Source organism: Colletotrichum fructicola (genome assembly GCF_000319635.2).
Source record: "Colletotrichum fructicola Nara gc5 chromosome Unknown KSG_Nara_v1_contig08, whole genome shotgun sequence".
In the NCBI taxonomy this organism is placed as follows: domain Eukaryota; kingdom Fungi; phylum Ascomycota; class Sordariomycetes; order Glomerellales; family Glomerellaceae; genus Colletotrichum; species Colletotrichum fructicola.
This window is the reverse complement of record NW_027094058.1, coordinates 2613405-2626539: the sequence shown is the minus strand read 5'-3', so window position 1 is coordinate 2626539 and position 13135 is coordinate 2613405. Positions and strand designations below refer to the sequence as shown.

At 54.3% G+C, this 13135-nt stretch overlaps 4 protein-coding genes across 4 annotated transcripts; 2 read left to right on the top strand and 2 right to left on the bottom strand.

The window, feature by feature from the left end:
• Positions 1-1977: 1977 nt before the first annotated feature.
• Positions 1978-5660, top strand: ACE2-0 (Metallothionein expression activator; the record flags this gene model as incomplete). The annotated part of the gene is made up of 6 exons (XM_066152983.1): positions 1978-2170; positions 2235-2330; positions 2396-3036; positions 3091-3214; positions 3265-4695; positions 4747-5660. 6 exons carry the CDS (start codon positions 1978-1980, stop codon positions 5658-5660), a joined length of 3399 nt encoding a protein of 1132 aa, XP_066007797.1.
• Positions 5661-6244: 584 nt separating this feature from the next.
• On the bottom strand, positions 6245-9193 carry CGGC5_v013790 (uncharacterized protein; the record flags this gene model as incomplete). Its single annotated transcript, XM_032023358.1, has 1 exon — positions 6245-9193. One exon carries the CDS (start codon positions 9191-9193, stop codon positions 6245-6247), a length of 2949 nt encoding a protein of 982 aa, XP_031879825.1.
• A 1333-nt stretch (positions 9194-10526) lies between these two features.
• TMA22 (Translation machinery-associated protein 22) lies at positions 10527-11463 on the top strand (the record flags this gene model as incomplete). Its single annotated transcript, XM_032023359.1, has 4 exons — positions 10527-10752; positions 10820-10839; positions 10905-10992; positions 11054-11463. The coding sequence occupies 4 exons, from the start codon at positions 10527-10529 to the stop codon at positions 11461-11463; spliced, it is 744 nt and encodes a 247-aa protein (XP_031879869.1).
• A 192-nt stretch (positions 11464-11655) lies between these two features.
• On the bottom strand, positions 11656-12835 carry CGGC5_v013788 (uncharacterized protein; the record flags this gene model as incomplete). The annotated part of the gene is made up of 4 exons (XM_066152982.1): positions 11656-12027; positions 12103-12277; positions 12334-12592; positions 12649-12835. 4 exons carry the CDS (start codon positions 12833-12835, stop codon positions 11656-11658), a joined length of 993 nt encoding a protein of 330 aa, XP_066007636.1.
• Positions 12836-13135: the final 300 nt, after the last annotated feature.

The following is a 13135-nucleotide window of genomic DNA, read 5'->3' as shown; positions in this document are numbered from 1 at the left end:
GACGGAAGACGCAGGTCGCGAACAAGGCGCGCGATATTGCGAGACCCTCAACGGAGCTAAGGCCGTGAAGCAACGGCCGATTACTGGTAGAAAGCAGACAGGTCCGGAGGGCAGAATGACAAGACCAAGGGGAAAAAAAAAAAAAAAAAACATGGGGCCAGCGTTCCCTAAAACAGATGAACCTAGTACCCTTTTCTTGCATACCTAAGGTATAAGTATGGACCTTAGCGGGTGTATTCGTATTGCGTAAGTAGGTTCTGAAGTTACTTACACGGAAGTGAGAACGGACAGAGCCACTTTATTACGCAGTAAGGTATCCGTACTGACTGACTGGAAGGAACAGAGGCATGGCGCCTGGAGGTCAGGTATGTAGGTGCCTACGTATTGTGTCCGTCCGGACCTTCCCTCCCTCCTCCCTCGCAGCCCGTCTGGTCTGCGTCCTCTCTGCACCTGCCCAGATCCTGGCCGGACCTGTCGCCGCTCCAGGAACCTCATCCATCCATGCCCTCCCTTCCTTACCTACGTATCTACCTTACATAGTACCTTCCCATCCGCCTCAGCAGCTCAGGCTTAGGCTCAGGCTCAGGCTCAAGCTGTTTAGTAGGGGACCTTGTCTTTCCACCATCCCGTCCCCCTCAACCTTCATCCCGGCCTCAATCCACGTCCCAATCCTAATCCCAGTCCCAGTCCCAGTCCCCGTCCGTCCCCCTTCCACACATTCCACCCACTGCATGCCATGCCATGCCATGCAATGCCTTGCCATGTTACTTGCTACATGCTGCCTACGACTTTACCAACAGGCCATCGCCATTGTCCACTAGCAAGTACGAAGCTCGCTGTCGTCTATCTAATCATCGCCGTTAGCCACGCGCCCCACTTCCCCAAATCAACCCTGCCCATTATTAATAAAAGAGCTATCACCCCAATGAGGGAGGAGCCCAGCAGAATGTTCATCGGGTGCGGTGCGGTCCTGCTATTCAATGCAACCACGGCGAACCACCACATCGCTGGAGCGAATTTCGGGTCTTATTTAATTTCACAAAATTTCTTCTTCCTCTCTTCCTGTCATGACTTGACTGTGCTGCATCCAATCTTCGTCTTGGTGATAGAAAGCGTCCCGATAACAGAGAGCACTGTGGAGGACAAAGCTTGGATCGGAAACAAGACCGGAGACCGCATATCATTCATACCTTGCCTTGCCTTACCTTACCCTACCTCACTCGCCAACGCCGACGCACTTTCTCAACTGACGATTGAACACCGGGAACTAGGGGACCTGGAAACCGGGCCTGGTCCGATTCGGTTCCGACCCCCTTGCCCTACCCAGCAAGCGCCGGTATTATTGCTCTGTGGTTTCGTTTTCGACCCCTTCAGCATCCATACCTACACACTTCACCTCACTTCCCTTAACCCTGAGCAAGAACCCCCGGCGAGAGGGAGGCAAATTTTGGACTGGACAGACCCAAAAGGCAAATCATTCATCTGCCCGAGAAAGGGATCTGCGCGCACTGGGAACAAGCAAGCGAGAATTTCGAGCCGCGGGCGTGGTGGGCTTTAGGGACAAGCCATGAACCCGACCATCTGCTGTTCTGGCTATTTTGACCTCGTGCAAAGTCAACAACAGCAGCAGCAACACCAACAGCCACAGCTACAGCAGCAAAGACACCACGACCTTCGACCAGCTCGCAGCCGCAAGCATCCCCGACTTAGGACGCAAATCCTGTTCGCAGTGCCTGCACACCCAGCAACGGCTGAAGCGAGACCATGAAATCTGTGTCCAAAGCTGCCAGTTGATGCAATCACGCAAAGCGCGGCGACGTGTAATCCAGCCATTTCTTCCGACGCCAGCGAGGCTGAGAGTTTCTTGCACTGCCGTAAATTCTAACTGCCAGTCAGCCCTGTCCTGCCTTGACATCGAGCACTTACGTAGTGTCTTCGTCGTCGGCTGGAGGAGGACGCCTTCGAGGCCCGGGAGGAATGGCGGCCGATCCTCACAATCTCCCCGACCCGGCCGTCGATACTGCCATCCGGCAGCTTCTTGATCAGCAAGCAGAGATTCAAGCAAGACTTGCCGCCTTGTTGCCCGCCAAGTATGGCCCAAATGTCAAGCTGGAGCTTGATATGCTCCGCCATAAGCTACGCGTGTTGCAGACATACTCCGATCATCACCGTAAGTTCCATCCCCCAAGCCTTTATGGACCTGAATGGACCAAATATTAAACAAATTTCATTAGAAATTTCGAGCAGTATACCAGTCGTCTCCGAGTTGGAAGAGGCAAGATCTTTGCAGTATCGATGCGAATGCATTGAGACTGCTTGCTTGGAGCAGGGTAGGTGTCTGCTTGAGTGCATCCCCCAAATACCCTTTTCTGTCAAATGCCTAATTTTCTCGCAGGCCACGATCTCTCAGACCCAAGTATGATGGAGGCGCTCAGGCGGTCGCTGTACGATGAGGCACCCGTAGGCTATGCGGCCTGGTTCGATCGCAATCTGGCGAATTATGACCCAGTCGTTCGTGGTTGGAGGATGAGGGATAGTTTGTCACCATCGTCGCGAGCTCCGTCTTACAAATGCTGGGATGAGCGCTGCATACATTACATATACGGCTTCTACAACAAAGAGGATCGAGATGCCCACGCGCGAGAGCACAGCATTCATGTCCACAGGGACTCAGGCATGTCTGTTGGCAACACCCCGCCCATTCCTTTTCCCGAATACTCGACGACGAGATCTTGGGGACCCGAGGCTAGCAAACAACTACTCCCTTTACAACTGCCAAATCCCTCAAGCGGTGCACAACTAGCATCCCTGACGACTGCGGGTCAGCCGAGAGACCGTCGCGATACCTTACAGTCCTACTCGCTTATCAGCGATCCCTCGGGGCCTGGAAGAGGTTCTGTGGATTCCGAAGTCGACCCTTTACTCCCACCTTTGAAGCGCAGCAGGGTGGGACAATCTCGGTTGCAGTCCATTGGTGAGCTCAGGCTACTCCAGGACTCCGGGCCTTGTTTGCGCTGCATGGTGACGAAACAGCCAGTAAGAACACGAGGCCCTGGAGACGCCGGGTGTAAGTTTACTGACGGTTGACAGTGCGATTCCAGTGAGCCTTGCTACTATTGTACCGATCAACCAACGAGTCCGAGCAGCGAGTTTTGGCGAGTTATTGGCTGTCATCGCGGGCCATTGGAGGCCTTTTCCGACATAATGCTTTCAGGTCAGTTGTTTGCATGCCGAAATCCTGCAGCTGAACTTAACACCCCGCAGCTCCCGTGTCACCCAGGCAAACCCAAACTCCGATAACATCTCCGCTTGCGCAGAGGAGGAGCATGAACGAACACCTCGAAAATAGCTATCGAATACCTCCTGACATACTCCACGCCGTCAAAGCAAATCTGGACTTCGACGACGGCTTTTGGTGGACAGAAGAGCTTGCCAGTCTATCACTGACAAATCCCACCCTTTCCAACTACTCTCGAGAAGCAGTTGAGCGTCCACCGCCGATCTTGAGCGTTCTGACGGCAAGCTGGAATGGAGGTGGAACATCGTACAACTTTCTCCACCTCCTTAAAACCAGCGGCTTGATTGCAGCGACAAGAGAGATGGAAGAGGCAGCGTTCCCGGTTTTGTACCGAGCAAAACTCCTGTTGCGGGAAGTCATTTTCTGGGATCTCCAGCAACCCGAACCATCCATCCGGATAGAAGGCGGGCCGCCTCATCGAGCTTTGTTTGCGGACGAGATCGACCACGACGCACACTATAGCTTGCTTTATAACTGTATGGCACAGTTCCTCCAAGCGTTCGAAGGGGTAACGATGAGGAAAGGCCCTCAAGACGCAAAGACGTGGCTGGCAACTTTCATATCTCTATGTATATTCAGCGTTGTACGAACGATCTTCATTGACATGACGTCCTTTCTGCCTAGGCGTCATGCAGTGCAAACGCCAACTACGTGGAGAGGGAGTACCGGCGCACAAGCAATGCACAGTGTCTACAAGCTTCTTGTTACCATCTTTGTCGGCTCGGGGCCGATGCTTTTGGACGAGCAAGCTTACAGCATGGATGAGCGCGACAGAATGGTGGTGGAGGCCCTGTTGATGATTGTACGCAAAGATCTGTGGGCGCAGTACGGATTTTCGTCTTCCGCGGATTTCTTGATGCGCCTTGGAGACGGCGATACGGAAGGCACGGCCGTCTTTAATGGATTTCTCAGGCAAAGGATTCCTGCAAGAGCCAGTTCTCTTGTACTGCCGCCAATGGTCAAGCCCGGAGACGAACCAAGGCGACCGATGCACGATCCCCGAGCGCTAGGCGACCCGTGGATCCCGAACCCGGCCCCACTCCCGGAAAGAGACTTATTTGCCGGAGGAGGGCTGGATTACATGACATCTCCACAGGCAATGGACCCTTTGGGCCGTCGACATACAGTTGGGGAGAGCCCAACGTTTCCTCGTGGACCCATGAGGCCCTTGGAGTCACCAGTCGCAGGCGGAAGAGGACGTCCAACATATCAACGACCGCCACTGCGTCGAGTCTATTGCATCAAATGTAACGAATACCCGGAGGGATTTCGTGGTGAGCATGAGCTACGAAGACACACCGACGCGAAGCATGCTGCCCTGGTAAAGCGCTGGGTGTGTACCGAGCCAGACAGTTACAGCTCGGCTTTACCTCAGCCAGTGGTTCCTTTGTCGAAGTGTAAGGCTTGCGTCACGCAAAAGCGTTACGGGGCTTATTATAACGCGGCAGCGCATCTTCGCAGAGCTCATTTCAATCCGCACAGAGGTGGAAAGGCCAGCGGTGACTGGCCGCCTATGACCATTTTGAAGGACTGGATGCGAGAAGTGCGGCAATCCGTCGACATCCAAGACAACGACGAGTCCAGTGGAGGTGAAGAGGGGGACTACAAACCGCCGCCGGAATACTTTACACAGGCGCCGCCCCCGCCCCCGCCAATCCGCTCCCCGAACTTTGGCCCTGCTATGATAGCAGCAGCTCCGCCGTCTATCCCGATGCTGATCGCACCGGCAGAGCCCATGGTACCCTCGCAACTGAGTAGTCCTTCAACAAGGACTCTCGACAATCGAACGCGATGTCCTCATCCTGATTGTGGAAGAGTGTTCAAGGATCTAGCAGCACATATGCTTACTCATCAGGAGGAGCGGCCGGAGAAATGTCCGATAGAGACTTGCGAATATCATATCAAGGGCTTCGCCCGGAAGTATGACAAGAATCGGCATGCCCTAACACACTATAAGGGCACCATGATATGCCCCTTTTGTCCCGGAGTGGGTACTGCGTACGAAAAAGCGTTCAACCGAGCCGACGTGTTCAAACGACACTTGACATCCGTCCATAACGTGGAACAGACACCACCCAACAGTCGGAAACTAATCATTAGTGGATCCGGCAATGTTCGCGGCGATGGCGCTCAATGTTCCATCTGCCAAGGCTTCTTCGGCACAGCCCAGGAATTTTATGAGCATTTGGATGATTGCGTTCTTAACGTTATTGTACCCTCGTCGGCCAAGACACCCCGAGACTCGTCGCTGCTTCCCTCAACATCGTCTGGCATGGAGGACAGAGAGAGGATGGGCGATAGCGATACCATAAACGTAAAACCGATGTCGCCTCCTGGCGAGAAGATGGATATCAACCCATAGCGCCGGTTGGGATTTGGGTAGATCAGTTGATTTTATTCATGTGTCGTGTAAAGGCTGGGATCGTCGTTTCCCAAATACCCCTAGTTTTTGCAGTACTTCTGGATTTAGCGTAACATCTAATGATACGATACCAAAGGGCCAAAACGGCCTGAAGAATTGAAAAACCATTTACTGTTCTCGAGAGGTCTGTCGATGAGTGCGTGATTCGCAGCGCACACAAAAACCTTCGGAGCCATTGGTATTCGGTTATGGCCGTCCTGTTCAAAATTGCACATAAATCATACAGAAAGCGCGTGCAAGTCGGTGTCATTGAATATCATTCATTTGCATGCGCTGGCTTTGCGCCGACCCCATCTTTACTGAGAAAGCAGCCGGTTCCCGGCACATGATTTCATGCATTACACCTATATCATCCGTATGTACGCACATCTCCAAACTAACGTTAATCCGTCTCTTCGTGTCTCGTTGATTCCACTTCGGTCCTCCCCGCCCCCTTTGCACATAAGAAATAAGGAAAAGAGTGGGTAAAGAACAAACATGTTCTTTGCGTAGATTCGACAGCGGTGACCCCGAGCCCCAAACAATTATGCTGCAATGCCGACAGAAATGAGCCCCGTGCCGGATTTGGGCTTCCTCGCGTACCCGCTCAACATCCTCCACCCGGCACCGCAGCTTCTGCCCTCTTCGACAATGGCTGCGACGCCCTCAACACTCTTGCCGGCCTCTCTCATGGCTGCGCCCTCCGTCACCATATCGGCAAGCCGCAGCTCACCGCTGACCTTTTCCATCTCGCAGCGTAGCAGCCAGCGCTCCCAGCTCCAACCGCCAACAATGCCCGTCACGTTGGCAATTCCGTCGGTGCTGCCTGTAACCATGGCTTCCATCGTCACCGTCCGCACCTCCTGGCCCGTCGGGCTAACCCGGGCGGGCAGCGAAGGAAGGGGCTTTCCCTGCTGCTGTGAAGGGCGACGCGCGCCTACGGGCAGGCACATCCACGCCCGGCGGACCTCGTCGAAGCCTGCGCGTGAGAGCCGCCCGAGAAACATTCTGGTAGGGTTGGGATCGTAGCCCAACGTTTTGAGGTCGAAGCCAAACTCGACGCTCTTAGCCAAGCCTAGAGGGCCGGCATTCATAATGTCCGAGTCGAGGACAGAAAACTCAAGATAGCCACCTGGCTTGAGGACACGCAGGCACTCCTTCAGGCACGTCTCCCATTCGTCTTCACCATTCTCGCCAACGAACTTGAGGATGCTGTGCAACTCACGCGCCGAGATGAGGTCGAATTGGTCGTCTTTGAAGGGGAGGCGAGTAAGCCTCTCGACGGCCACTTGGCGGTGATTGGGGGGGCCTCGGACGTTGGAGTTGGACAGCTGGCGGATTGTCTTGGTTGTGACAGTGTAAATTTTGGTGTTGGGATATTGCAGCGCGCAGTGCCATGCCCAGTCACACGTAGACTGTCCCCCAAGATCGAGAACTCGAGCTCTGTCGCGGGCAACACCATCACGACCAGGCGCCATACGCGAGACGCGAGCGAGACGCTTAGCAACAGGAGCTGAGATCAGCTTCCCACCGTTCAACATTCTGATGGCGGCAACATGCCATGCAGAGATGGCCATCTGGGACATGGCTTCGTGTTCCTTTTCACGCTTGATCTTTTCGGGGTCATCAATGAGAACGTCATCGCCACGGGCGACGTTGGCACTGAGACGTTTCTTGGCTGACTGGGGGACGACACTGAGTTGGTACTTTCCCAGAAGTTGATTGCGGTGAAACTCCCGGAGGCAGACACGCTGAGCCTGCAGTGCTTCAAAGCGTGGAAGTTGGTGGACGAAGACGTCTTGTCTGCTGGAGCGGATGACGTAGTCCTGGAAAGCACGGTAGTACGCGGACTCCTGCCTCAGAAGCTTGGATGGCAGACGGCAGGGGATGTTGGTCTTGGCCACAAACTCGGAAAAGCGAACAGTTTTCTTCATAGGAACAGTGACGGTTTCTGGTTCTGGCAGGTTCTCGGCGTCTTCGTCCACAACCTCAGGTATGGTATCAAGGTTTTTGTTGTTGTCTTCCCCATCGCTTTCGGCTTCGACTGGCTTTAGGTATGCGCGCTGAGCCATGAGCCACATCTCAGTCCGGTCGAGATTGGAGAGAGCAACCTCTTGCTGCTTGCGGGCGTACTCCGGGTCATAGACGGTGACAATCTCAGTTGGCGCATCATCAAGCTCCGGCGAAGCTGGCTCGGCCAATGTGTTCGACGTAGTTGAGAAGATCATCGGGACGATTGGCTTAGCGGTGGGCATGTCGTCTTCGTCAGGGACCTCGTTCCTGACCTCCACAACCTGCTCAACGATCAGATTGGGTGAGGGCAGAGAGTTGCGGTAGAACTGCTCGACAGACTCATCGCTCTCATTGGCGATAAGCCTGGGCTGTGCAATCGGCAGAGGGGGGATGGAGGCGTTCATGTTCCATGGGCAGCGGTAGAACTGCTCTGCCGTGGTGGATGTGGGAGGCATCATCTCCTCGGGCGATCTGGAAGGCATGTGCCAAGTAGTTCTGGTTCGTGGAGAAAGACCGGAAAAAAAGCCCCCTGGAGAGGGAATGTCGAGCTTGGTGAGATCGGCGAGAGACCGGCGATGGGTGCTGGGTGAGAGCGCAGCCACGCGTTGTGGCCGCGGGCGAAGATTCGTAACGATTCTCAGAGGCTGTTGGCGCATTTCGGATACTGGTTCTTGTGGGAGTTCAATCACTTGTTCGGTGTGCTCACCCTCGTGCTCATGCAAGCTATCGTTATCCCCAGAAAGGGCATGTAGTGTCGCCAGGGCTCCAGGTTGAAGTCGAACACCAGACCAATCTTCCTCATTCTTGTCTCCACCTTCACTGCCGATGATAGGAGTCGGAGGCGCCGACATGTGTGCTAGTTGTTCAGAGCTCAGACTTCCATCTAGTGACGGCGGTGCAGAGATGGTGGGGACCTCTTGCGACTGCTGAGCCTGCATGAAAGACATCACGGCAGGAGACATCTCGACTCGGGTCGGCGGCGTGGGCGGCACTGGGGATGCGAGAGCTTTCTTGAGGCCCGCAGACCAATCTTCGCTGGATGCATTTCGACCGGCAGGAATGACGAGAGGAGGTAAAGCCCTGCGAACCCCGCTTGCGGACTGCTTCGGGACCTCGTTGCGGATCGAATTGCGTCTCCTAATTGACGACTTACGCGAGGGCATTCTTCGAAGCGCGGGTTGCACATCTTCATCACTGACATCATATAGATCGTCGAACTCTGTGACGTCCGTCATGACGCTTGCTCGGTTGTTCCAGGGGTTCGAGTTTGTAGATGGAGAGCTTCCCTCGTCGTTTGAGGTCGTTGACGGCGAGGACGGCAAGATGGGTGCAGAGAGAAAGTGGAAGCCCCGTGGAGTGGGAAAGTGATCACTCAGCGGTGACAGCCAGGCTTCAATATTGAGCTTTGAGGCCGGATCTCGAAGTCCCCTGTTGTCGGTGGCATACTGACGAACCTCAGTCTCCTCGGTCTCCTCCTCCATTATAGTATTAAGCGACCTCCCTGCCATTCGAGCCTGCGAAGGTGAAGGAGGTCTATATGTTGATGGTTGTAACTGATCGCTTTCAGCCATCTTCCCTTATGCAGTCAGATATCCTGATATAGACTTGCGGGTCGATGTACTGTAACGGTATAAATATAGGCAAAATGCGACGTTCGGTAATACCAGACAATCGGTTGACGACCTGCGCCGCTTTGGAAATGAAGAGAGAAAAACGAGAATAACGACAGGCCGCTTCAGTCAATGAAGCTCTCAAGTTTGTGACAACAATGGGGCGGTGGTGAAAGTAATGAGAGAAGGGGAGGAAAGGATAGGAGGCCCGACGGTTGGCCATCGCCGAGTGATATAGTCTCGTGAGAGACCTTGTTCTTCACTGCTGGAGGCGGCTAATTAAGATGGTGTCCGCACGAGTAGGCTGCGAAGCACGCTGCCTTGGCTTCCACGCACACGCCCATGATGGGGCAGTGGCATGGCCAAATGCGACCACGACGGAGGGACAGCGCAGCATTTTCGAAGCAATGCGTTTACTGCGTAGCATCACATGCAGCACGCCTGCTAGAAGAGGCTGCAGTGACCCGAAATGGACGTGTTGCCGGCGCATGAGAGGGCGAGAAGGCGGTGATGGGAAGACGAGAGAGCCCATCTCCATCCGAAAGGGCTACTGCATCGGGCCACGAGCAATGTTTCGACCCAATCAGTAGGCTCGAAGACGTGTCTAATTTTGGATCACAGAGGCCGACCATGGTATGGGTGAGCAGCAACTGGCTGGCGCGCGCGAATTCAAGAGGCGGGAGGTGGGAGCCATCCTTACTGGAGATGCACGACTGTCGAGTCACCGGCCAATGACGATGCTGTATATCAACCCGGCGCTTAGATGCGACGGGGATTGGAGGCAGGCCACTCGGCCAACCGCGAGCCATGAATTGAAGGGCCTCTAAGCTGGCCTTGCGGAGAACAAACTATTGACTGGCGCATGGATTTCGTTGAGACTGGTTATGCAAGAATTTGATGAACTTTCGGTCCTGACTTCTGTATTCGATTTTCGCGTCGGCAGCAGCATACACGTCTTTTTGATGTTAATGTTGCGTGATACATTCGCCATAGCGTGCTCAGCTACGACGTTGGCCTGGTGGTATGAGGAATTAAAAGACGGCGGCCTGAGATCGAGCGTCCGGCTCGACGCAACCGAGGCGCATCAGAGCGTAGAGGTTTACTTTGGCGGTTGCGATGGTTTCTCCACTCGGCGTGGTCTGTGGCTGGAGTTCAAGCCACGTCACTTAGGTAATCAACGTAAGGTGGTCTGCTATGGCAGTTCATGCATGCCCCGCCATCGATCAACCCCGCAGTCGGCCGTCCTTGGAAGAGACTTGAGAGGCACGCGTCTACTTCCGTCCTCGACCCCGTGCTTCACTTCGCGAGCACTTTCTTTCTCTACATCTCCGTTTCCTGCTCTGCTTCGGCCCTTTCTTGCGTTATGGCCGACAATGACAAGTCAGAGACCTCAGGCGAGCCTCAAGGTCGCCACGTAATCTACTGCGGCGGTAAGTAACAGGCGCATTGTAATGTCACTCGAGGCGCGAATTCTGACCTGCTTTACCCCACGTCTAGTTTGCACTCTCCCCCCAGAGGTACGCTTCAGAACGATGGCAACCCTTAGGGCGTCCGACATACTCATCCCAATTGACTAATATAGTACTGCGAATATGGAGGCACCGTGAAGAAGTGCCAGGAGTGGCTCCAAAAGAACCAACCCGAGCTGTATCAGAGAATCTGGTCTGCAGGTACAAATACCACACCACCAGTCTAGCGACATAGTTCGATACTTACGACGAATTATTACAGAGGCCCTCGAGGCAGCAACAGCATCCCTATCTGTAGACGCCCAGAAGCGAGCTGCTAAAGATGCCCAAAAGAAAACTGCCAAGGCCGAGGCCGCCGAGGCGAAGCAAGCCGATAAGCTCGCCAAGAGTACGGTCACGATCAAGAGAATTGAACGCAACAAGAGAAAGTTCGTCACGTCCGTGTCTGGCTTGGAACATTTTGGACTAGAGAACAAAAAGGTCGCCAAGGAGTTTGGGAAGAAGTTTGCTACCGGCTCTTCCGTAACCAAAACCCCGAGCGGTAGCGAGGAGATTGTCGTGCAGGGCGACGTCAGCGACGAGATTGAGGAGTTTTTGCTGGAGAAGTACAAGGAGATACCCGAGGACAACATTGAACTGGTGGAGGATAAGAAGAAGAAGTCGAGCTCGTAATGGGTCGTACCATCGGAGGGCGTACAATGTCCATTGACTATTCCTGAGTGTCATTTCTCACAGTCGTTATTCCCACGCAACCCCCTCAAGCTCAACGCCCTTTGTTCCTGCCAGGTACGCCATGAAGACATCTTCAACGCCAGAGTAAAACAATAAAGGTACCCGACGAACCATCATCTAGGGGGTGGACATCTATGCTCTCTTCCGCAACACCCTGGTTGACCCTGCTGTGGACGCTGGTGCTGACTTTGGAGCTGCTGGTTTTCTGGTCGTCGCGGCGCCAACACCCTTCCTGATTGCACCCATGACCGTCCGTTTCGTAGTGGTGGGCGCCGCAGCTGCCGTCTTTTTGACAACAGTTCCCGTGCTACCCTCGCTGGAGTCGCTCACTCGCTTGCCTGTCCGCGTCGCCGGTCGAGATGGTGCTTTGGCCGCTGTTGTCGTGTTGGCCCGCTTGGTTCGTGTAGTCGCAGGAGCTGACGCGTTTACAGGGGCCGATGCGTTCGAGCTGTTCGTAGAGGATGCCAACGCCCGCTGGGCGGCTGGGCGGCTGGTCTTTTTTGCCTTTTCTACCATGTTAGACAGTGCTGAACGAGCACTATTGTGCTGCTTGACTGGAGATGACGGTGGTCGGCCAACATGAGATTTCGATGGAGACGATAGAGGTCGGTCACGGATCAGGGATCGAGTATTGAACGATGTTGGCGACAGAATCTGAGATGAGCTCAAAGCAGTCGCGGAAGGGCCTGCCCGGTGCTTCTTTTTGGGGTTTACGATCCGCTCATTCTCCTTATCTCCGCCTGTCATGGCATCGCTGTTTTCATGGTTTAGCGTACATCAATCAGCACAGCCGAAGAATGAAAAACCAACCTCAATCGCTTTGTGGATCGCGCTGGAAGTGCGAGCTTCTGGGGACTTGACCGTGGAGGGAAGTCCTTCTCTGGCACTGGAGGTGGGCGCGAAGATGCTTCAAGACGCTTTTGCTGTTCGGCGGCTCTAGCTACCAAGTCGGCCATGGTCATCTTCAGCATAGATCGGGGTACGCGATTGACACGCATCTGAATGCGTGATCGCAGAGTCTGGGCCTGCTGGTTGTACTGTGCGCGTAGTCTTCTGGCGCGATCCGTGACTGTTTATGCCGTTAAACACGCGCTCATTGACTTGTCATTGGAGTCTTGAACATACTTTCCAGTTGCAAGTTGTCAATAATCGCCTGCTTCTGTTCCAGCGTGATTCCAAGCCTCTGCCTCTTGCTTGGACTGCTGCTCAACATAGGGGGGGTGCCCGTTTTGGTAGGTATCGTCTGTTTTTGCATTGTAGTAGACTGATCAATATCGTCTGAGGATCTCTTCTTTGATCGTGCGGGAGGCATATTGGTAGTATGTGCGCGAGAAGGTTTTGCGCGATGGTAGTAGGCGATGAGATAACAGCCCGGTCGCGACGAAAGCGTGGGAGATGCTGAGCTAAAGATGACGGGGGCGGAAGCCGTGTTGTGAGTGGCTAGCGCTCCGGGAAGTAAACAAACTCAACAGGCAGCGTCTTACATAATCGTACCCGGACGGGACTCCCTTAGTGGTGCCGGGATATTCTGGCCTGTTGTGGTGGTTGTCACCCTGTGTAGATCCCTCCTTCGATGCTTGCCGACAGCGACGAACAACTTCTACAAGTTTTT